The 25,394-nt window shown below is 38.5% G+C and overlaps 1 protein-coding gene across 4 annotated transcripts in view; it reads right to left on the minus strand.

Moving 5' to 3' along the window:
* The window catches only part of STIM2 (stromal interaction molecule 2), a 150,533-nt gene that overhangs the window by 110,192 nt on the left and 14,947 nt on the right, over positions 1-25,394 (minus strand). The window contains exon 1 of one of the 4 annotated variants that reach the window (XM_053217480.1): positions 2,579-8,086. The exons of the other annotated variants lie outside the window; for them this stretch is intronic. Within the exon in view, the coding sequence (XP_053073455.1) occupies positions 2,579-2,666 (88 nt within the window). The 5' untranslated portion in view covers positions 2,667-8,086. Of the gene's footprint in view, positions 1-2,578; positions 8,087-25,394 lie in introns of those variants that run through there. 4 annotated transcript variants of the gene reach the window in all.

Consider the following 25,394-nt stretch of genomic DNA (forward strand, 5'->3'; position numbering starts at 1 on the left):
AGTACTATCAAAAAAGAGTATGTAACTAACGATCTTGTTTGAATTCTAATTCCAACATACCGTTTTTAAAAATACATCTTTGAAACAAAAAAAATGTAAATATGCATTAAGTATTGGATATTAGATATCTATTATCCATTGCTAATATATGTACTAGTTAATATACTGATTTGCTATGAAATTCTCAAAAGAAACAAAAGGGCTAAATGGGGGAACAGCTGAAGCTCCAGAACTGGGGTTCATTTTACTACTACCTCAACTTTTATATTTATTTGCAAACGTCCACATAAAAACCAATCAAAGTTCTGGGGCGCCTGGGTGGCTCAGCTGGTTAAGCTTTCAACTTCCGTTAAGTTTTTGACTTCGGCTCAGTTCATGATCTCGTGGTTAGTGAGTTCAAGCCCCAGGTCGAGCTCTGTGCTGACAGCTTGGAGCCTGGAGATGCTTCCGATTCTGTGACTCCCTCTCTGCCCCTACCCTGCCCACCCCGTGTCTCTTTCTCTCAAACATAAACAGACGTTAAAAAAATGTTTTTTTAATCAACACTCAATTAGAAAATGGGGAAAGACATTAGTAGATAGATGACAGATAAATACATAAAAAGATGCTCAATATTGCCAGTCGTTAGAATAACGCCAATTAAAATCACAGTGAGATACCACCGTGTGGTATCTATCAGCACCGTGTGCTCTATCAGATGAGCAAAATAAAAAATTCCAATACAGCCAAACACTGGCAAGGATGCAGAGAAACTATATCTCTCATACTTTGCTGGAGAGACTGTAAAGTGGTACAACCACTCTGGAAATCAGGTGGCAGTTTCTTAAAAAATTAAACATAACGCGGGGCACGTGGGTAGCTCAGTCAGTTAAATGTCTGACTTCTGCTCAGGTCATGATCTCACAACTGGTGAGTTTGACCCTACCCTACGTCGGGCTCTGTGCTGACAGCTCAGAGCCTGGAGCCTGTTTCAGATTCTGTCTCTCTCTCTCTCTCTCTGCCCCTCCCCCACTGGAACTCACGCCCTCTCTCCCTCTCTCCCTCTCTCTCTCTCTCAAAAATAAAAACAAATATTAAAAAAAATTTTTTTAATAAAAACAAGACAACTGAATTTTTTTTTAAAGAAGAGAAGATCAAAACACAAAGTACCTAGAAATAATACAACTATATGCAAGATCTCTAGGGCAAAAAAATTATAAAACTTTATGTGAGCCACTAAAAACGACTTAAACAAATTGAGATATTACCAAATTATTAGATGTGAAGATTCAGTGTTATAAAGATGTCAACTGTCTCCAAATCAATTTGAAAGACTCTGCAATTCCAATCAGATTCCTAATGGGTTTTTTCACCTAAAGCTGTACTAGTTGATTGAGAAATCAGTCCGAATATGCAAAGGGAAAAGAATAGCCAGTTTTGAAGAATACAGTAAGAAAACCCGCCAAACCAAATATTAAGACTTGTAAGACATCTATAACTTAAAAACTTTGTGAATATTGTCAAAGCAAAAGACAAACCAGTGAAAGAAATAAAGTACTCAGAAATAGATCCGAACATATAGAGACATATGACATAATTAGCAATGCAAATTGGTGGGGAAAATTCTATCTTGTTAAATAAAATAAATGGTTCTGGAATTGGCTGAGTATCTACATATGAGAAAAAAAAGGAAATCGAACCCAATTCTCACAAAACAGCCAAAAATCAGTTCCTACTGAATTAAAAACTGAAGTTTGAAATACAAACGATATAGCTTTAAGAAAATAATGTAAGATAATATCCTAAGAGCAAGGAAAAATTTCTTAACTAAGACATCAAAAGCATTTAACTATAAAGGAAAATGCTGGTTAATTTGATAATACTAACATTAAGAACTTCTATTCATTAACACAACATAAATGCAATAAATGCAAACAATAAATGCAAAGACAAGCCACAAACTGAAGAGAGATACTGTAATTATAATCAAAGGACAGAAATAAGGAATTCCAAAAATATTCTGTAACCAAAGAACAGAAATATACAGAACTCGGGGCGCCTGGGTGGCGCAGTCGGTTAAGCGTCCGACTTCAGCCAGGTCACGATCTCACGGTCCGTGAGTTCGAGCCCCGCGTCAGGCTCTGGGCTGATGGCTCAGAGCCTGGAGCCTGTTTCCGATTCTGTGTCTCCCTCTCTCTCTGCCCCTCCCCCATTCATGCTCTGTCTCTCTCTGTCCCAAAAATAAATAAACGTTGAAAAAAAAATTAAAAAAAAAAAAATATACAGAACTCCATAACACTCTAAGAAAAAAAGGACCAACCCAATACAAAAGTGGACAAAAGACTTAAAAAGACAATCTCCAGAAGAAGAAATCCAAATGGCCAATAATATAAAATGAGGCTCAATTTCAATTGTAATGAGCAAATTAACCTCACAAGAAGATACCATTACCTATCTACCACAGAATTTGTTTTTAAGTGTATAATAGCAATGTTGGTGATGCTGGGAAAATAAACTAATACATCTCCTTTGGCAAATAATTAGGCATTACTAAGTACAGTCGATACCATCTGACCCAGCAACCTTCTTGGTTACATACCCTTGAGAAACTCACACAGATGTGCAATGCTGGGACATTCACAGAAGCATTGTTCATAAAAGGCCAAAACTAGAAACAAACAAAGCATCCACTAGAAAAACTGATTAAACTGTGGAGTATTTAAAACTAGAACACTACAGGGGCGCCCGGGTGGCTCAGTTGGTTAAGCGTCTGACTTCGGCTCAGTTCATGATCTCACAGTTTGTGAGTTTGAGCCCCGCGTAGGGCTCTGTGCTGACAGCTCAGAGCCTGGAGCCTGCTTCAGATTCTGTGTCCCCCTCTCTCTCTGCCCCATCCCCACTCATGCTCTGTCTTAAAAATAAATAGAACATTAAAGAAAAATTTTTAACTGAATATTGTAGAATTCCACTAGAATGAACTGTAATTACATACAACGAAATGAACAAAACTCCCACTTGTGTCAAGTGAAAGCAAGAGACAAAAAATACAATGATTCTATTAACATACAGATCAAGACACAAATAAATAATAGTGTTTAAATATACATACACAAATAAAAGCAAAAAGAAAGGAAATCATTACCACAGAAGATTTAATGTTACCTCTGGCAGGAGGAAAGGTCATGATTAAGAGGGAATGCAGGAGAGGGAGTTTCTACAAGTGTTGGTGGGATTCTATTTCTTGACCTGATGGTGGATCAAGGTGACTTTTCCACCTGCCCTACAAATAATATTTGACTTGCTGGTCCCCATAATCTCATGAGGTAATTTCTTAAAAGATATCTGTGTGTGTGTGTGTGTGTGTGTGTGTACACACATACATAATTGTTCTGTTTCTCTTAAGAACCTTAACACTGATTTGGAAACCAAGAATAGTTTTAGAGGATCAGAATTTTAAGGATGAATTTTCTGAATTGGCTCTGGGGTTTCTGCAGCAGATTCTCTACTCTGATTAGATTTAAAGGCACTAATGACTCTATTTCCAATAACAAGGTAAAGAAAACACCAGCAGTGCACGGCATGACGCAGCAAGAGATGTATGAACAATAACCCTTGGATAACTCTTGAACAAATACTTATAAAAAGCAAGGTTCTGGGTGAACATGCAAATGACACCTTAGAACATTTATCAAACTAAGGATTATAATGGCATTAGTGGTGACTCCTAACTTTGGATAAAGTAGGAAATAAAAAGATAAGCTCAAGGCTTCATATGCCCAGTTCAAATGCCACATAAATGACATTTCTTTCTGTCTGCCCTGACAGAGATCTTTATCTACCAAAACCTGAAAGCTGAGATGTCTGAAAATCAAACCCAAAGTGTCTTCCTGTGAGTGGCTGAATTACAACAAAAATTGAATTTCTAACTTCACACAATATTGTCTGTTAAAGTACGGGTACTCATTAGGAAGAAACAGGATCCTGAAAATTGGAATGGAAACATGTAGCCAGATCTCAATGAAGTGGGGGACACTGAACCTCTAAATTCTGCAGGATCTTCTTTGCTAGTAGAATCAGACCTTCTACACTTAACTGAGATGAACTCTGTTTTGCATGAAGAATCTGTAATGGCCTCACCTTGCAAGACAACAGATTCTCATGAGGACCTCCATTCACCCTTTCTTCTAGACCTGTAACTAGATTCAAGACCCAGCTGGTCCCAAAAGATGAGGTATACAATGTTACCCCCAGGAGATACACTAGAATTCACAATTTTCCCACTTTATATAGAAAGGAAACCTGGGGGATATGAATAGGATTTGATATCAAGGATGTGGGATAACATGGAAAAAATAAAATTGAATGTGGCTGGGGTGCCTGGGTGGCTCAGTCGCTTAAGCATCCAACTTTGGCTCAGGTCATGATCTCAGGGTTTGTGGGTTTGAGCCCCATATTGGGCTCTGTGCTGATAGTGTGGAGCCTGGAGCCTGCTTCAGACTCTGTGTCTCCCCCTCTCTCTCTCTGTCCCTCCCCCGCTCTCTCTCAAAAATAAACACTAAAAATTTTTTTAAGTTGAATGTGGCCAAATTTATTAATATGAGAACACTAAACAGAGATTCTAGATTCAATCTTATAGCTCAGGGGGTTGTAGTAGCTCTAGTGATTTGACTGGTTGGTTGGCTGAAACATGGACCAAAAGGTGGCCTACATTAAGTGAAGTCAAAATGCCAAAACTGCCTTGGCATAATGTAGAAGAAGACATCCAAAGGCTTGGAGAAATTGGAATGTTGAAATGGTTTTCTCATGGAAAACCTGTTCACCCACCCCAGGAGGATCCAGAGAACATACCTTGCACCTGAACTATGACAAATAAATGTATGTGGTGAGCCTCAGCATGGTTGCTCCTCTCTGCAGGTCAGAGGTTACAGTGGGAACTGCCACCCCTGAACTAGGGTCCTTACATGCAATGGGGACAACTGGATCCTGGGGAGTCAGGGGCTAGGTGGCAATATTTAATTGCCAAATACAAGACAGACATGGTTACCACAATGGACAGCAGAGTGAAAACGATAAACAGATTAGTCTACCTCAGAGACCTAAGACATTCACTAGTTGATCATGGGGCCTCTAGAAGAGAAAACAGATGGGCCATCTACTAACTTGTTACTTGATCTATATAGGCAAAAGAATTCTAGGTCCAGTGAACCTGAATTACCAAAACAAAATCATGACCCCTCAAAAATTCCTACACTTGAGCCGGTTTACAGACTCAAAACCCCTTGAAATAAAGGGGAAGATAGGTCCTCTTGAGGAAGGACCCTGTGAAACAGCCAAACTTCATACAGTTAATCTTTCCTCCCAGCCTTCCCCCAAATGGATGTACAGACTTTTACCAGGATGACTGCATTGAGAAAAGGAAATAATTAGACTTTTTCAGGGACTTTGGACACTGGTCCTGAACTGACACTAATTTCAAGAGACAAAATTTCACTGCAGTCCATGTGTCAGAGCAGGGGATTATGAAAGTCGGGTAATCAATGGAGTTGTAGCTCACATCCACATCACAATGGGTCCAGCGGGTCCCCTGCATCCATCCTTTGGTTATTTTCCCAATTCCAGAATCCATAACTGAAACAGACATACTCAGCAACTGGCAAGATCCCCACACTGTTTTCCAGACCTGTGGAGTGAGGACTAGTAAGACAAGAAAGGACACATGGCAGCCACTAGAACTGCCTCCACCTAAAAAAAGAGTAAGCCGACAGCAATACTGCTTTCAGGGAGGGAACGTAGATTAGTGCCACCATCAAGGACCTAAGGAAAGCAGAGGTGGAGATTCCCACCACATCAACATTCAACTCACTATGCGGCCTGTGCTGAAAACAGATAGATAGATCTTAGAGAACGACAGTGGATTATCACAAGCGTAACAGTGATGGCTCCAATTGAGGCAGCTCTACCAGATGCGGTTTCACCACCTGAATAAATTAACACAGATACATGCAGATACAGATCTTACAAGCGCTTTTTTCTCAGTATTAACAAAATCTATCAGAAGCAGTCCGTTTTCAGCTGGCAAGTCCAGCAGTTGTCCCACCTCAGAGGTATATCAACTCTCCAGAGCTCTATGATCTCAGTCAAAATTTAATTTTCAGGGACCTTGACAGCCTCCCCCTTATACAAGATATCACACTGGTCCGTTGCTAATTGGATCTCATGAGCAAGAAGCAGCAACTACCCCAGACTTACTGCTAAAAGATTTGCATGTCAGAGGGTGGTAAATAAACTGGAAAAATATTCAGGGGTCTTCCACTTAATTGAAATTAATTTCTAGGAGTCCAGAGTGTGGGGCATGTCAAGATACCCCTTCTAAGGTAAAGGAGAAGGTGTTGCATCTGGCCCCTCCCACACGCAAATAGAGGGAGCATTCCGTGGGCCTCTTTAGATTTTACAGGCAACATATTCCCCTCCCCATTTGGGTGTGCTATTCCAGCCCATCTACCAAGTGTATCAATCAGGATTTTTTAAAAATACAGAATCAATGGGACTATATATATATGTGTGTGTGTACACACACACACACACACACGTATATGTATTATATATACACAGAGAGAGAGAGATAACACATACATGGGGGAGGAAGGGGGAGGGAGAAAAGTACATAGTAAAAGAGTAATTATAAGGAGCTGGCTCACACAGCTGCACAGGCTGGCACATCACATCTGAAATTTGTAGTACAGGCCACCAGGCAGGAAACTCAGACGTTAATATCAAAGTCTTGATTCCAAAATCTGTAGCACAGAACAGCACACTAGAAACTCAGGCAAGATTTCTATAATGTAATCTTGAGGCAGAACTCCTTCTTTTCTGGGAAATCTCAGTTTTTGCTAGTAAGGCCTTCAACTGATTGGACTGAGGCCCACCCACATTATGCACAATAATCTCCTTTACAGAGTTATATCCACAAATTACCTTCACACCAACATCTACACTAGTGTTTGACCAAACAACTGGGCACCATACCCTAGCCAAATAAAACTTATCCATCACATCAAATGATCCAAAAAGCTATAGTTCTGAGTATGGCCCAGAAGAAAAAAAGGCTCTCCACCACGTCAGGCCGCCCTGCCAGCTGCTCTGCCACTTGGGCACATGACCCAGCAGATCCAATGGTACTTGAAGTGTCAGAACAGAGGGAGATGCTGTCTGGAGCCTTTGGCAAGCCCATATAGGTTAATCACAGTACAGACCCTTAGAGTTTTCGACAAAGTCAGTTCCTCTTTCTGAGAAACAGATTTTGGCTTGCTACTGGGCTACTAACGCTTAACGATGGGCAACTAGTTACCACGTGAAATGAGCTGCCTGTCAAGACCTCAACCGTGTGACCCACTAAGTCATAAAGTTGGATATTCACGCCAGTACTCCATCATCAAATGAAAATTGTACGTACGAGATGGAGATGGCACAGGCCCTGGAGGCACAAGTCAGTCATAGGAAGAAGTGTCCAAGTGCCCACAGCCCCTGTTTCTGCTACATTATCTTTGCAGGCAGCCCACACCTATCACCACGTGGGAAGTTCCCCACCACCAGGGGAATGAAGAAGAGAAAAGTGGGGCTGCGTTTACAGAGGATTCTGTACAACATAAGGCACCACCTAAAAGGGACGGCTGCAGTACGACATCCCTCCCCAGGACATCCCTCAAGGATAGTGATAAAGGAAATCCTCCCAGAGGACAGAACTTCCAGCAGTGCACCTGGCTGTTCATTTTGCACGGAAGGAGAAACGGCCAGAGGTGCCATTGCATTAAGATGTAGCCACTGGTTGGGGCGCCTCGGTGGCTCAGTTGGTTGAGCGTCCAACTTCGGCTCAGGTCATGATCTCGCGGTCTGTGGGTTAGAGCCCCGCGTTGGGCTCTGTGCTGACAGCTCAGAGCCTGGAGCCTGTTTCGGATTCTGTGTCTCCGTCTTTCTCTGCCCCTCCCCAACTTGTGCTCTCTCAAAAAATAAGTAAATGTAAGAGGTTAGAGGGGGACAGAGCCAAAGCATAAGAAACTCTTGAAAACTGAGAACAGGGGCGCCTGGGTGGCTCAGTCGGTTAAGCGTCCGACTTCAGCTCAGGTCACGACCTCACGGTCCGTGAGTTCGACCCCGCGTCGGGATCTGGGCTGATGATGGCCCAGAGCCTGGAGCCTGCTTCCGATTCTGTGTCTCCCTCTCTCTCTGACCCTCCCCCGTTCATGCTCTGCCTCTCTCTGTCTCAAAAATAAACGTTCAAAAAAAAAATTTTTTTTTTAATTAAAAAAAAAAAAAAACAACTGAGAACAAACTGAGGGTTGATGGGGGGGTGGGAGGGGGGGGGGTGGGTGATGGGTACTGAAGAGGGCACCTTTTGGGATGAGCACTGGGTGTTGTATGGAAACCAATTTGACAATAAATTTCATATATTGAAAAAATAAAAAATAAAATAATGTAAAAAAAAAAGTTGTAGCCACTGGTCAGGAACTTGAAGGACATAACTGAGTAACTGGTGACAAGATAGTCTGAAGAGGTCTGTAGATACACAAAAAATGGATAAAATATATGAAAATATCTGAATGGACAAAAAACATGAAAATATCTGTGTCCCATGTCAATGTTCACCAAAGGGTCAACTCAGCAGAGGAAAATTTTAATAATCATGTGGACAGGATGACACATTTTGTATATACCAGCCAGTCCCTTTCCCCAGCCACTCCTATCATTGCCCAATGGGCTCCTACACAAAGTGATCATAGGAAGGAGGAAGGCTATGCATGGACAGCAACATGGACTTCTACCCATGATGGCTGACCTGACTACAGCCACTGCTGAGGCCCATATGCCAGCAGCAGAGATCATCGCTGAGTCCCCAACATGGCACCACTACTCAGGGTGATCAGCCAGCCAGCTATACGGTGGCAAGTTGATTACATTGGAATGCTTCCATTACAGAAGGAGAAAAGTTCTGTTCTTAACAGAAAAACATTCTGGATACAGATTAGTATCTAGAATCCTTCACTGTATCCAATATTTCTGCCAAACCTACCATCTGTTGACTTACAGAATGCTCATCCACCATCCATCATGATACTCTACACAGCATTACCTCTAATCAAGGAACTCACTTCACAGCACATGAAGTGCAACAATGGACCCATACTCATGACTCGTCTTACTATGTTCCCCATCACCCTGGAGCAGCTGACTGATAGAACAGTGGAATGGCCTTTTGAAGACTCAGTTACCATGGTAGTTAAGGTGGCAATACCTCGCAGGGCTAGGGCAGTGTTCTCCAGGAGGCTGTATATACTCTAAATCAGCATCCAATAAACAGTGTTGTTTCTCCCATAGCCTGGGATTCACAGACCCTGAAATCAAAGAATGGAAATGAGAGTGACACCATTCACTATTACCCCTAGTAACCCAAGAGCAAAACATTAGCTTCCTGTCCCCATGACCTTATGCCATGCTGGCCTAGAGATCTTGCTTCCAAAGGGAGGAATAAGACACAACGATTCCATCTAACTGCAAGTTAAATCTGTTACTCAGCCACTCTGGGCTCTTCCTCTCTCCACACCAATGGGCAACAAAGGCAGCTACTTTACTGACTCATGTGATTGAACCTGATTACCAAGAGGAGATTAGATTGCCATTACACAATGGCAGTAACAAAGAAAAGTCTGAAATACAGGAGACCTCTTAAGGTGACTCTTAGTACTACCAGCCTTGGGATTAAAGTCAATAGTAATGAGGGCACTTACTGTGATGAGCGTTGGGTGTTATGTTGAGTTTAGTGATGAATCACTAAATTCCACACCTGAAACCAATTTCACCATATGTGTTAACTAGAATTTAAATAAAAAATTGAAACAAAATAAAATAAAATAAATTCAATAGAAAACTACAACAACCAAATCAGGCAAGGTAGGACTAACAACCCAGCCCTTCCAAAATGAAGTTTTGGGCCACCCCACTATGCAAAGAACCAACCAGTTGAGACGCTTGCTGAGGGTAAAGAGAATATGGAATAGGTAGTGGAAGAAGTTAGTCACAGATACCAGTTACAACCACGTGAGCAGTCAGAGAAATGAAAACTTTAATTGTTATGAGTATTTTTTCCTTATTTTGTTATGAATTGATTTATAGATTTATTAAGCAAATACCTTTGTTTTCTTCCCTCTCCTATTCCCTTATCATGTAAGATATATTAATAACAGTTAGCTTTACATGACAGTATTAAGTTACAGGAGATCAAGAAGACTGAACAAGGACTTTGTATTCTCTCCTGAGGAAAGGCGTAGCATGTGTTCCATTGTACACAGAATAGCTTTTATCATGTGAGGGGATTCTGTCTTTATTTGGAGATTAAATATGGTTTTTAGGGGACATGTCTAAGTGCCAGGTTAATAGCAGGATGGACTGTGATGGTTAGCCTTATGTGTCAACTTGGCTAGTATATAATAACCAATCATTCAAACACTGCCCTAGATATTACTGTGAAAGTATTTTGCAGAGGCAGTTAACCTCACAATCAGGTGAAAGGAGATTATTTCCCATAATGTGAATGGGCCTCATCCAATCATGCAGAAGGCCTTAAAAGCAAAACTAGGTTTCCCCGAGAAAGAAAAAAATCTGCGTCAAGACTTAAGCATCAACTCCTGTTCTATAGATTTTAGACTTACCAGTTCCTATAATCACCTAAGCCATTTCCTTGAAATTAATAGCTTTCAATTCTATACATGTTATTTTTAATATTTAAATTGTAAATTGTTAATTAAAACATAATTTATTTATAGATTTTTTCCCTTCTTCTATTCTATTTCTCTAGAGAACCCTGACTGATACAGGGTCCTTCAAAATATTTTTAAAAAAGACAGCCATTCTTTGCTTCAAAAAATAGATGTAGAACACGTAGAAGGTACTGAAAAACTTCAGCTCACTGTGACACAGACCTTTTCACAAACCAGAGCTATCTCCTAACGGAAAAGGCTGTTCAGAAACCAGTGAGCTCCCAGTCACTGAAAGCATATGAGGAGCTAATGAATGGGGAGGAAGGGAGAGTGGGGGCCAGAATGCACCATGGGGGTTCCTGTAACAGAAAATTTGAGCATTATTTTTGTCCATCTCTTCTAATTGAAAGTCTATTGTTGTGTATTACAGCATGCTCAGATTTTACATTAGCAAGATAAAACAAACAAAAACAAAACTTCAACCCAAATAGAAACTACTTTTACTGACTTTCCTAGTCTCATTATTAAAACCAGTTAACAGCTTCTGCTCATCTCACAAGTAGTTCCTAAGGGGCTTCATTATTTGGTGGTATTACACTTAGCACAAGTCCAGATAAGGCTGCATTTATATTTCTGTAGTTCTTTCCAAAGGGACCAGAACAAAGAAAGCGAAAGAAAAAAGAAAGCAAAGGGAGTACCAACTAAAAGAAAATTCAATGAAATACTTCATATATTTTGTCTCTGTTAATTCTTAAATGTTTAACCTAATCACTTGTAGGGGAAAGGAAACCATAACTATTTGAGGGATTAGTACCACTACAGCCAGACACTGCACTAGGCACTTCACCAGAAAGACGGGCATTGTGTTTTCCACTTTATACAAAACTAACAGAAGCCTAGAATACCCTGCCAATCTAGTAATCAGCAGAACCAAGATTATAACTCATATTGGTCTGATTTCAAAGCTGAAATTCTTACCAGACTGTAATAACTGAGATATGTATATGTATGAATTGTTTAACGTATACATAATAAATATAGTTTGCAACAGATAAGTGAATAGCGTAACAAGAAACTAACACACAATGACTAAAGCAAAAAAAAAATAAAATAAACATTTACTAAGTATTACTTATCTGCTGGACACGGATAATAATTCATTCTAACTGCAAAATGAAATAAGCTCTAATTAGGTAATAAAGCAAAATACCTTGAAGTGACAATGATATAAGCTTAAGAGAATTACATAACAGATTATACAAAATCAGGAAAAAAGGTAAAAAAAATACCTAACAAAATACTAAAGGAAAATTAATTAAAAGTATGTACAAAAAACCACATCAGGTGTAAAATCAGAAACAAACAAAAGTTAAGAAAAATGAAACATCAACCAAAAATAAGGGAAAAAACCTAAATTAAACTTTATGCTTTAAAGGGATTGGGGACATAGAGAGAAGCAAATAAGGTTTAACTATTTGGCTTGATGTTTAGGCTATCCCGTAACATCCAGCACTTGAAAACTACAATAAATCTGTTCCAATGTTTTAACTCCTTAAATTACATAATTCAGGATGAGCTCTTATGTTTCTGCATCCCAGTGAGGGTTTATATTACAGTAAACCTGACTTTCAGGACAACAGAACACAAAGCCCTTCACTGTCTTTGATATCTGCATATAGAATCACCTGTGCCACCTCCCTCCATCTCCACGGAGAACACGAGAGCTCTGCCATTCTCTCCCATGGACAAAAACCTCCTAACGGGTGTCCCCTCCCCCTGAGACCAGGCCTTCCACACTCTAATCCCAACGAAATAACTAACATCACCTTTTAAAACACAAGTCAGACCATGCCACAACCTTCTCAAAACCCTGCAGGGGTTCTGCATCTCACTCCAAGAAATGCCAGTGTCCTTCCATCAGTCTGTAAGATCCTGGACATTCTGGCCTTGGCTACCTCTCTGACTTCATCTCCTACTCCCCTCTCTATTGCTTACTCCATACCAGCCCAGTGGTCTCCTTACACTTCTCCAAAATCCAAGCATGTTCCCCCGCCCCCATCAGGATGCTGTACATGATGCCCAGGGCCAGGATCTCTCCACCTAAGGGGAACCACATCGTTCTGTCCACTCCTTTCCCTCTTCTCAAATGTCACTTGTGCTTTCTCTGAAGCACTGTATACAAAATAGCATATATGCATCCACACTCTGCCCTGACATTCTCTAACTGCCCTCACCTATATAATTTTCTTCCACAGCACTAATTACCTCCTGACATATCATATTTACTTGTCTACTTGTTTACCATCTTACTTAATTTCACGTAGGCTCATCGTTTTGCATTGCTTTCTTCACTGCCCCAGTGCCTAGAACAGTGTTTAGGAGTGCTCAGTAAATACATGTTGAACTACTAATATATTAGCCTTAAGTTAACATTTCAAACAATCTTCTCAATTACATGAATATGCTATTATACAGTAAAATCTTTAAGCAGGAAAACTGATATACCTTCCTAGTTCTTCCATTCTTCACCCTGATTTAGTTTTGCAATAAATATAAAAGGAAAGTGAATGTTCTACCTGTCACATTTTTCTTCTTTTCCACTTAAACACAAATTATGAGCTTCCAGAGCCCCAACTTCCTTTATTTGTCAAGTAAGAGGAACTGGCCTGTGGTAATCAGCTTCTAAAAATCTAGTATTTACAAATCAGATTTGAAACAAAGTTTAATGTACAATTTTTAATAAGCCATCATGGAATTTCTCAGTACCTAGGATAAATCAACATTGTATATGTATACATAAATTACATGCATCTAACTATAACCTGAAGGGCTATATTTAGCTTCACTCTCATAATGCAAACAACACTGGACCTTACATTTTAAGTTTCTCTGCTCCCAGACTCTTTAGTCTGATAAGCTCAGTAAACAATTTATCTGAAAGCTCCTTCTGACTTGACCTAAGCAAAACATAGATAAGCCTGAAAAAATTAAATAAATCCTGAGAAGAGCACATCACAAATACCACATACTAAAACTCTACATGCTATACTCAAGGAGGATCCTTCACACTACCAAGAATTAGAACAACTCAAGCTTTGATATGATCTTCCAGCCTTTGAAGACACCATTTTTTTTTTAATTGCAGATGTCCAATGAATAAACTGTGATACAATCATCTACGCTGATGAATCCACATTCACATTACATTCAAAAACATGAAAGCTGTTCTTTGGTGTTTAATCAGAACAGTGTTTAACCTTGGGCAGAGACAAGACAGTGATGAGGGGCATGAGGAACTTCACCAGGGGTGAAGGCAATATTATGCTTCTCGATGTGGGTGCTAGTGATATGGAAGGACCCACTTGGTGAAAAACAGATGAGCTGAATTCTGATTTTGTGCCATTTTCTGTACTGTTATACTTAAGTAAAAAGCTTATAATGAGATAAACATTACAGCAACTCAAGGCCATGAAAGATAAGCTCTATACAAATACGAACAGCTCTATACAAATCAATAACCCTGAAGAATACCTATGTGCACTAACAGTAACACTGTGCTGGTTAAACTGCACTCAGTACAAGGTAGGGAAGTTAACAAATTTTTTTTTAATGTTTATTTATTTTTGAGAGAGAGAGAGACAGACAGACAGACAGAGAGAAAGCAAGAGCAGGGGAGGGACAGAGAGAGAGGGAGACACAGAATCCAAAGCAGCTCCAGGCTCTTAGCTGTCAGCACAGAGCCCAAAGTGGGACTTGAACTCATAGTAAGATCATGACCTAAGCCAAAGTCGGACGCTTAACCCACTGAGCCACCCAGGTACCATAGGAAGTTAACAAATTTTAAAAACAACTTGCATCCAGTAAGTTTGAAATAAAACAAGTTTATAGTTCAAAGGAGTTAAGCTGCAATTATTCAAGAGTCAAAAGAACACTGGTTAACGATCTCAGTCTTCTGGTATGGGGTGCCTGGGTGGCTCAGTCTGTTAAGCATCCGACTTCGGCTCAGGTCATGATCTCATGGTTCACGGGTTCAAGCCCCATGCTGACAGCAGGGAGCCTGGAGCCTGCTTCGGATTCTGTGTCTCCCTCTCTCTTTACCCCTCCCTCACTCATGGTCTCTCTCTCTCTCTCTCTCTCTCTCTCTCTCTCTCTCAAAAATAACAAACATTAAAAATTTTAAAAAGAAAAAAAAAAGGATCTGAGTCTGCTGGTAGAACCTTGTGTCTAGCACTTGCCAGTTTGGCAAAATTGTACTTAAGTTCTCTGGACCTCTGTTACCTCACCTGTAAAACGAAGACCTACCTCAGAAGCTTGTTGTGAGGACCAAATGAGTCGTTTCGTGTAAAGCATTTATCACAGCACCTGACACACAGTAAGAACTCAATAAATGTTGGCTCTTCATTCACGTGGGATATTTAATCTCCCAATGATGCTAAATAAACAGTGTTTCTACCACAGCCGACTGACAGATGGGCACCGAAATGCAACAAAGAACCCCTTCTTAAAATAACTTGTACAGTACTTTTCTACAAAATAGGATCATGAACTATTAGCTTTCTTCAAATTTTAATTTCCCAAAGCAGTTGCTCAAAGTAGTAATAAGTCATACTCCAGTCCCATTCTGGTTCTTTTTTCAATTCTTTATGCCAAGTTGCTTTAAGGAGTAGATAAATAACCATTTACAGCACTGCATCATCATAGAAAGAAACTACAGAAATTTAAAATACCAACAGCTAACTCTTTGTAAGAGTTACTATGTAGCAAACGTTGCACTCAACATTTTCCTATGCTGTTCTCATTTACTGTATGTGACAACCCCATTAAGTAGGTACACTTACACTGTTCCGCCGGACTGAAATGGCCTAAGTCCATTTTACTTCTGAGCCCATTTGATTTCATTTATCTCCTCCCCTTATTCTCTCACAACTGTTTACATATACTTATCACAATGTTTTGTAATTATACCTGCTGTTCCGCATTAGAATATAAATTTCTCAACTCCCCATTCCCTGAGCTGGCACAGAGTTTGGCACACAGAAGGGGCTCAGGAATGTTCACTAGGAACAAATTCATTACAAAGATGAGAAGAACTCTAAAGCCCAACCCCATGTGACTGAATTCAAGAGCAAGTACTTCCTCTTCCAGAGGAACATAAAGAACTCGGGCACGTAATTCCATTATTTTAGTCCTACTTGAGATAACTTTCTTGTTTGCTGAGATTCACCTATTTGCCCGGTGTTAATCCAGGTGACAATCCGATAATCCTGTTGTTAGCAATAACCTTTCAAAGAAGATAGACAGCTAACAATCCATTTGATGGACATCTCACAGGAAATTAAGTTACCAATGTCCTGTCAAAAGACACAATCTTGCAGTTCTGCCTGCCCCACTCTGTGCTGCAACGATCTAAGATCTTGCTTTTTCCTTCCATTACAAAAGGAGCACTATCTGATACGGCAATAAGCCTCCTTCAAAGAAATCCGTAAATGTAGCATGAAGTTTTCATTTCAAATTAATCTTCAAAGAGTCTTTTCACACTTTAGATTAATTAAACCCTTTTACTACGGCTTGGTCACAAAGAATGAATCTGTCAAACTGCTTTGCCCACCACACTGTCACTTGCTATATATATGCTCAGCACCTCAGACAATGTCCCAGCATCTATTATTACAGCTCGTACCTGTGCTTAACAGTATGGTATTCCCAGACATCACAACAATCCTTTATTTCCCTAGGGGAAAGAAACACAATTTCCTAATTTACTGAACACAAAATTATACGGCATATAGCACAGGTATATATGTATGTGCTATGCGTGTATATAATTTAATCTTTACTAGCACCTTGAAAGACAAAGATTATTATCTCCTTTTTCCCCAAAGGAAGACACTGAGGCACAGAGACTCTGAGTTAGTAATGGTACACACTCAAAAGGCAGGTCTATGTTCCCATGCTAAGTTTTTCCTGCATCCATGCTCTCTTCCCCTTCCCGACCTCCCTCTTTTTCACTCTGCAGTTTCCTCCGTCACCAGTCTCCATGTGGAAGAGGCACATGGGTAGTGCCTGGATTTACACACTATAGATCCAGCCGTGAGACAAATGACACAAACTTCAGACCAACTACGCAATCAAGCATCTATCACAGACCTTGCCATTTAGAGAAAAAGGTCAATATTCCAGAAAAACTTGCAACAGAAAATAAAGGCAACCAACATTTTTAATATTCATGGTAACTTACTCCTCAGAAACCTGAGTTGTTAAATTATAAATTCAAGAAACTAGGTTTCTGAATTAAACCATAATGAGGGGAAGAAGAAAAAAAAAAAAAAAACCACCACCAACAGTGGAAACTTTACAACACTGAGAAAATCAAAGCACTATTTGCCTATCGGAGAGCTCATTTAATGGTATCACATTTTTGCAAGAGTCACCATAATGGAATGTCAGAAAAGAATCAGTCTTCATCCTCTTATTAGTTTGAGAAAAGAGATCTGTTGTCAGGACCATTCCAACCTTTGATCAGAGGAACAGTGTGTTTAACAATACACAAAGGCGAAAACATTCAAACTCCAATAATTAAAGAAATGAAACATGATATTTCACCCAAATAGCAAAGATTCTTTTTCAATTAAAATACCAATGGGCACTCAAAAACATAATCTTTTCAGAATACAATTATTTTTACCGTCAGCAATGTATTTTTAATCTTAAAATTTTCATACCTTTTACTCTAATAGTATGCTCATGGGATTATAGCCTTAAAATCCAGAAGGAAGAAAAGGTTTATGTGCATAAATGTTTATAAAAATATTTTTAACAGAACTGAAAACATCTATTCAACAATGGGAATCTATCCAACAGTAAGGACAAGTAAATAATTTACATCTTCTATTTCATTTACTAGTTAAGAAAAAACTCAGAATATGTAATTTAAAAAAGCAAGATGCAAAATTGCATCAAAGAAGACTGCAACTACATAAAATAATATTTGCCATATATAAAAAGAATACCAAAGTGTTTCCGAGGAATAAAATTTGTTTTATTCTCTTTGCTAAATGTGTATTTGCCAAGTTTATAATAAGAAAAAACTACATGAAAGAGGAATGAAAATGGAGATGACACAACACTCACTTTAAGTATCATAAGATCTAAAACCAGGGGGAGGAAGGGGATCATTTCTGAAATGTTTAAATTAGCAGATTATGTTTGAAAAATACATGAAACATTTCCCTTGCCTGAATTCTTTGGCTTTTTATTCTCAAGGAGGGAAAAAACATCATAACGCAGAAAAAGGTTTATGCACAAAGGGTGTGAATCAAGACATTCACTATCCAAAAAGTTTTATGGATTACCTATGACACACTAGACACTATCTAGGTAACATATGAACAAGACAGACACAGGTCTAATCCTTTAGGAGCTTAGTCTTCTACGTGTAAGTACAGGTAGCAAGTTACTAAATAGGTCAAAATATAATTTCTAGTTATAAGTATGTGTAAGTATATAAAAGCACATAAATATATAAATGTGTTTTATGCGTTTGTTGAGCAGAGGCAGGAAGGGAACTGCTCCCATAGGCAATCACCAAAGTAAGTCTTTCTGAGAAAGATACAAAACCAAAAACTAAAGGCAGCCAGGCAAGAAGCTGCTGAGGAATAGAGGAACAGCCAAAACACAGGAAACCTCAAATGCCACAATTCAGAAACAAGGAAAGAGTTTGGCATATTCTAGCAGCAGAAAAAAAGTCAGAGTAGGAGAAAATGGTAAAAAGAGATAAATCTGGAGAGGTAGGCAGGAGCCAGACCATGCAGGGATTTGTAGGCCAGGAGAAATGTCTATTTTATTGTAATAAAAAGGGAAGCTACTGAAGGGAGAAGGATATGATCTTATGTGTAATTTTACAGGCTTCTTGGAGAACAGACTGTAGAAGGTCAAGAGCAGTAACAAGAAGTTAGGAAGCCACTGCAGGCATCCCAATGAGAGGTAATGGTGGCCTGGACTAGAGTGATGGCCATGGAAATAGACAAAAGTGGAGAAAACTCAAAGTATGTGTGGGTGGTTATAGCATTTACTAACAGATGGTCAGGATGTGGGAGATAAGGACCCAGAACGATCAAGTATAGCTCCTAGGAGTCTGAATGAATCATTATTTATGAAACTAAAACTTCAAGTGTGTTTCCAATAATAAGGAATAGTTAAGTATGTTATGAAGCATACATCAGATGGAACGTTAACTAATGTTTGTTAAAGGTCTGCATCTCTTACTATCTATGGGGTAATGGATATGACACTTAAGTATTCAGGCCTCCAGTTTCCTAAAATAATTACTCAATAATCCCTCCAATAATTACTATAAATAATTCCTACTGCTCTCTAAAGTTGCAGAGAGGATTACATGCGAACCTATGAAAAACACTTAACACAATGACTGTGCTCCATAGATTAAAGCTGCCAGAAGTCATAGTAATGACTCCAACACCAAAATAGAAAAGGGAGTCAACAAATGTCTTATGGAGAAGTGGCCCGATGAAAGAAACGATGAAGCCGGAATTTAAACCCAGGTTATCTGACTCAATCTCTACAACACCATGCACTCTTCACCACAGGTGAGCAACAAGGATTAAAAAATTAAGAACCGCTAAGAAGAACTATGGAATCCTATAATCCTCATTAGAGACTTTTTGGTAAAAACTACACAACAACCTAAGGTCTAAAGAGTTTAGTATTATACACAGTTATGTAGATTAACGAGAATAATTGGAAATTCCTGAATCACAAAAATAATCGAAAAGTTTATTGACTTTTCAGTAAGTACCTTAGGAAGTAAGGCTGACGGCTCAACCTGAACACAATGCAAAGGGAGCTTAAGACCAGGAACTTAGACCATGGAAGTCTAGGAGCAAATAATTATCAACAGAAGTCAAGAGCTAGACAGGGAATACAAGTAACAGGATAAGAGAACAGAATCCACAGCCTGGAAGAAAAGCACTGGCAAAGAGGCACATACCAAAAACCATGATTAGTCAGTTTGAGGGACAAGCACAGACCAACAGAAGCAAAGACAGACAGGGTTAGGAAACTCTCACATCGCCAGGGCCCAGGCAAGTATCCACTGCTCCTGGGAAGAGGTAGAAGTAAAAGCCCACCACTTCAGGAGACGGACAAGAAACGTTCCTGGCCCAGGAATCCCTGGATCCCACACCAAAACAAAGTACGTTACCCCTGGGCAAAGAACAAGAAACTCTCTAGCCTAAGTCCTCCCCCAGATACAAGGCAGAGTTTGGCTGCCACTGTGAGAAGAGGAAGAAGGCTGAGGAAGCCCAATCCCAAGGCCTAAGACTTAAACTAGATCAGGAAACCCAAACACTCCTTCACTCCCCCCACAAATCTAGGACACAGAGGGAGCCCCTCCACTGCCCCCCATCAGTACAGGCATGCTGCTGACAGCAGCCAATGCAGTAAGAACACTACTCAGGCCACACAAAACACAAAGTAACAGGAAATTTCTGGTCTGTGGTACGCTCAAAAATGACCAGTAACAACAGAGCCATACCCAGCTCAACTACTAGCAAAACTATCTCAACTACCACATTAATAGTCTAACAGAAGAAGCACACCCATTTCTGGACATCGGCAATATTTATCTCAGTCTCAACTGTGCTATCAGTCAATCAAAAATTATGAGCCATTAAAAAAATTATGAACCACGTTTTTAAAAGGAAGAAAAAAAGAAAAAACTTCATTGTCAAGAGATAAAGCAAACAGAACCAAACACAGAGATAACCCAGATGCTAGAATTATCAAACAGGATGACTAAAATAATTGTGATTAATGTTAAAAGATCTAGAGGAAAGAATTAATATGTTAAAGTATCTGGACAATATGCATAAACAGCTGGGGAATCTCAACAGATATGAAAACTATGAAAGACAGTCAAACGATAATAAAATAAAAACACAATTTCAAATGTGTAAAATTCCTTTCACATAATTATCAGTGCACTTAAAACAGGTCAACAGAAATTATCCAAACTGAAATAAAAAGGGTAAAAATGGGTTTGGAAAAAAAAAAAAAAGAAAAGAAAAGGATGCACCCAACAATTGTGGGACAGTATCAAATGATCTAACATACCCTTAATTGGAGTGCCAAAGGGAGAAGAAAGAAAAGTAGGACAAAAAAAAATTATCTGAAAAGAGAATAGTTGAGATATTCCAAAATTAATGAAAAACAATAAACCACAGATCCAAGGAGCTCAGAAAACTCTTAAAATTGTGAAGCTATCATTATCTTAAATTGAGCAAGTTAAAACAAAGGGTTGAGACAAAAGATATAGCTTGAAATAATAAAATACTGCAAGTATTTAGCAGATAGTGTTAAATACTCTCTACTATCTATAAAAATACAATAACATACTATTTCCATCTCCACATAAAAAGTTAACTAGAGGAACAGGTGAAACAGAAGAAAAGCGTGGTAAGAGATGAAAAAGACACGAATTATAACCAAATAAACACATATTAGAGTTTCCTTCCAACAGCAACCAAACAAATATAGATGTTTAGACTATATTACTTTGACAAAAAAAAAGAGAAAAAACCAAACCTATTAATTTTCAGCAAATACATTAAATAAAGGCATTTAGTTATGTACTGTAAAAACAATTACTTTGCGTGAATTTAGTAAATCCCCAGGGATGATCATTCTACATTGTGAAAATTCTTTTACAAATTTAATTATGGTTTACCATGTCCACTATTGTGAGAATTTGTGTCACAGATGACTGGAAACAAGAGGCATCTAGAAACTGATCAGAATAAAGCAGAGAAGAGACAGGGTTGAGACTTTTAAAATGCAATCCTAAATTAAAGGAACCCTAAGTAAAGTTTACCTGACCTTTAGAGTATCCTTCTGCTGTCTCAAAGCTGGGAAAGTGCTAAGATCCAAACACCCACTTAAGTCGTGGGAACGGAGGCAAGTCAGAATGTTCAAAATCCTCATGTCTCCTGATAACAAGTTTCCTAAAGGAAGAACTCAATTTTTACCAATACTCTATGAATTACTAAAGATGCCTGAGCCATAGTAGTAGGAATATAAAAAGAACTGTGAAATAAACGTACCCAAAGTTTTTCCCGTTTTATTCATCTAAGTCAATCAGCACGTCTGGAACCACCATGGACCCTCAGAGATATAAATTAACAATTCCAACTAACAGAAAAAGGATATCTAACTTTCTGATGGACTAAATACTGAGTAGCATATGAATACGCTCCTTAGTAATACATACTGTCTACTACAACCTAAACTGGGTTTTCAGGGACACCTGGGTGGCTCAGTCAGTTGAGCGTCTGACTCTTGATTTCAGCTCAGGTCATGATCCCAGGGTCCTGGGATGGAGCCCCACATCAGGCACCACACTGAGCGTGGAGCCTGCTTAAGACTCCCTCTCTCTTCCTCTGTCCCTCTCCCCTACTCACGCATGCTCTCTCTCTCTAAAAAAAATAAAAGGAAATAAGATGGGTTTTCAAGCTTCTTGCAAACTACAAAAGGAAATTCTGAACACTTCATTTTATTGAAAAGATAAATAAAAATTAACTTTTCTGAAGTACTAATTCAGAATATGCAAATATTTCTTTCCTACGGCATTTCCTCTTAGCAAATATAAATATTAATAAAGACTTTCATAGGGTTATTGATCTCTCACTTTGAAGCCTATTTTTCCTGTAAGTTAGTTCTTCAACTTCAAATTCTTCTAGGGTAAGACTTTTCAGGTACATCTTCACCATGATTAAAAATTATCTATTAACATACCATGTCTTGCTTTGGAATTTGTATTTAACTAAAAACAGCTGCTGTATATCTAGAAATCTTTAAAAACTAACCAAAGGAAAAAAAAAAAAAGATTTATCTTATTATCTTTTAATTCCTAAGCACAGTCTTTTCATTATAAATCACAGGCCCTAGAATTTTTTTCACTCTTTTACTAATCTATAATAGAAAAGAAAAAGTCCCAATTATTGACAGTTCCATACCAAGATTTATGATGAATATATCATGACTACCAGCCAGCTACCTGAAAAAAAATTTTTAAGACTTCAAAATGTAAAACTAAATTTTCAGTACACTATAAAAGCTAAACGACAATTTTATAAATAAGTTTAGACAACTTATAAAATTTCATGTTTGACTAAATTCAGAGGACCAACATATTTACACATTTCTATAACATTTTAAAATAGATCCCATAAAGAAATAGTATATAGCGTATGGCAAAAGCAACATAGCACTAGGAGTTAATAGAGTTGGGTTCCAGTTCTAGGTCTATTATACTGCACTGAGGTTGATTTTAAAAGACAAATATTTATATACGCTTTGTAGAAGACTTAAAGAGATTTATCATGACTTATATAACATATTATAAATAAGTAAAAAGAATAATAGGTAAAAACAACGTGGCTCTCAGTTTCAATTACAAGAGTGTGGAAACCAGTGAATACTGGGATCAGCAGCAATCACAAAATGAGGAAGTTGCCAATTTGTTCAAATATCACATACTGTATACACCAAAACTTTTATTGCATGACAAATGACTAGAACACTAAAAGTGAAATCATAAGAGCAGAGACTTCACTTGTTTAGTTTTCTATTTCTCCAGCACCTAAAAAGTATCTAGCAGTAGGCATTCAAAGATTTGTTGAATAAATATACTCCCAAACTAAGTAGCACAATGTAATCTCACTGACCATGCCTAAAACAGACTCTACTACTCTTAATGTCACGTTAACCAGCACTTTTTAAACGTTTTTTAATGTCTATGAGATTACAAACTGAATAAAATTCCAGACTTTTTAATAGTCACATCATTTTAATTTCCCTAAACTCTTTCAAAAAGATGTAAAATTATAAACTAAAGAGGACTTCATGACTCAAGCCAACTGAGTAATATATTAATCATAACTACTTAGTTTATGTAAGTGAAAAACTGAAAGCTGATCCTATAACATTTTTCCACTAAAAGTTATTAGCAGTCACAAATACAGATATGCTACACTTTTGTTCCAACAATATTTAACACATAAAATTTTTCAAATAGCAACAAAAAACATCTTAGATAAGGACAGATGTCGGTGATTAGATCATACCATGCTCCAGACTACCCATATTATTGTAAAGTGCTGAACACACTGGACACAAAGTTCTATCTGTAAAGCATTAATCACTGTACAGATGTAAGGCATCATCAACTACAACAGATTACAACCAAAAACAAACCTTCAAGTTGAAAAGTATTTAGAAGGCTATGGGACAACCTCCACGAGAAAGAAGATATTGTTACAGATAACCTCAAATGGGTAAAAAAGAACCACTGTAATACAACATAAGTAGACAGATATTGCCAGTTAGAATTGCAATACAAAGCGTATAAACAATCTGTTAAGAAAATTCCAAGGTGGAAGAAGTCATGCCTCACTGAAGATAACTTTGGAAAGACTTTATGACAAAAGAAATACGGAGAGCAGGAACCATGGCAATCTTTTCCCACCACTGTATCCACAACTCATACAACAGTGCACTGAACATAGAACACTCTCAATACAGATTTACTGACTGAACAAATATCTGGAATGGACCTTGAGAGATGGGAGATGACACTCTAGTTTGAGAGAAACATGCAAGCAATGGACTAAGGGAGACAATGAGGTGTATTCAAAGAACAAGGCGAAGTCTAATTTTGCTGGGGTATATTTATGACATACAAAAGATAATCAAGGAGTTTGTGCCCACTCTGAACTTGAATAGAAAAATGGGGGAAAGATCAAATGTAACTCCAAGAAATTGTGTTTGATTGATTAGAAAAACAGTGGCACCATTAAAAGAAATAAATACAAAGTTAAAAAAAAAGAAAAAAAGAGGGGAGAGGGAATCAGGTAAAGAAAATATTTACTGAGCATTTTACTCCTTGTTAAGCACTTCAAATCCACTATTTTAATCTTCACAACAATCCTGTGAGGTACTTATATTCCCAGTTTACAAATGAGGCAAAAGAGATCACAATACTTCCCCAAAACTCACAAAGCGAATTAGTTAATCTGTCATTCCCTCCCTTCTCCTTTCCTAAGAGAACCTCCATTTTGTTCAAATATATAGGGTACTAATGTGCTCAGGAAAGTGGGCCACTCCCCCAGTCCTAGGAGAACGAAACACGATTGTTCTAAAAAGGGAAATCCTTGTCTACTAACCCAGACTTGACATAGGAGACCTGAGAAGGAACATTTTGAGGGCTTCTGGGAAAGACTTTCCTACTTGCATTAGCCATTGTAGAGGTCACTAGGGACCCAGAAGTCACCAATCTAAGAGCTGTCACTGATTCTTCCCTTTGTCTCACTGCTGTTTCCCAATCCATCAGCAAGCCAAATCAATTCTAATTCCACAATACCTTGTTAACCCCTCCTCTTCTCGTATCATCCTAGTCAAAGCCATTAGTAATTCTCAACTAGACTACTAATAACTACTTTCCTATGCAATCTCCTTTTGGTGACTCTTGCTCCCAACAATTCATCCCCCAAACAGTAGCCCAATAAATCCTTTAAATGTAAATTATGGAGCAACTGAAACACTTGTGCTCTGATGGTGGGGCTGTAAAATGGGATAACCACCATGGAAAAC

Source organism: Acinonyx jubatus, chromosome B1 (assembly GCF_027475565.1).
Source record: "Acinonyx jubatus isolate Ajub_Pintada_27869175 chromosome B1, VMU_Ajub_asm_v1.0, whole genome shotgun sequence".
In the NCBI taxonomy this organism is placed as follows: domain Eukaryota; kingdom Metazoa; phylum Chordata; class Mammalia; order Carnivora; family Felidae; genus Acinonyx; species Acinonyx jubatus.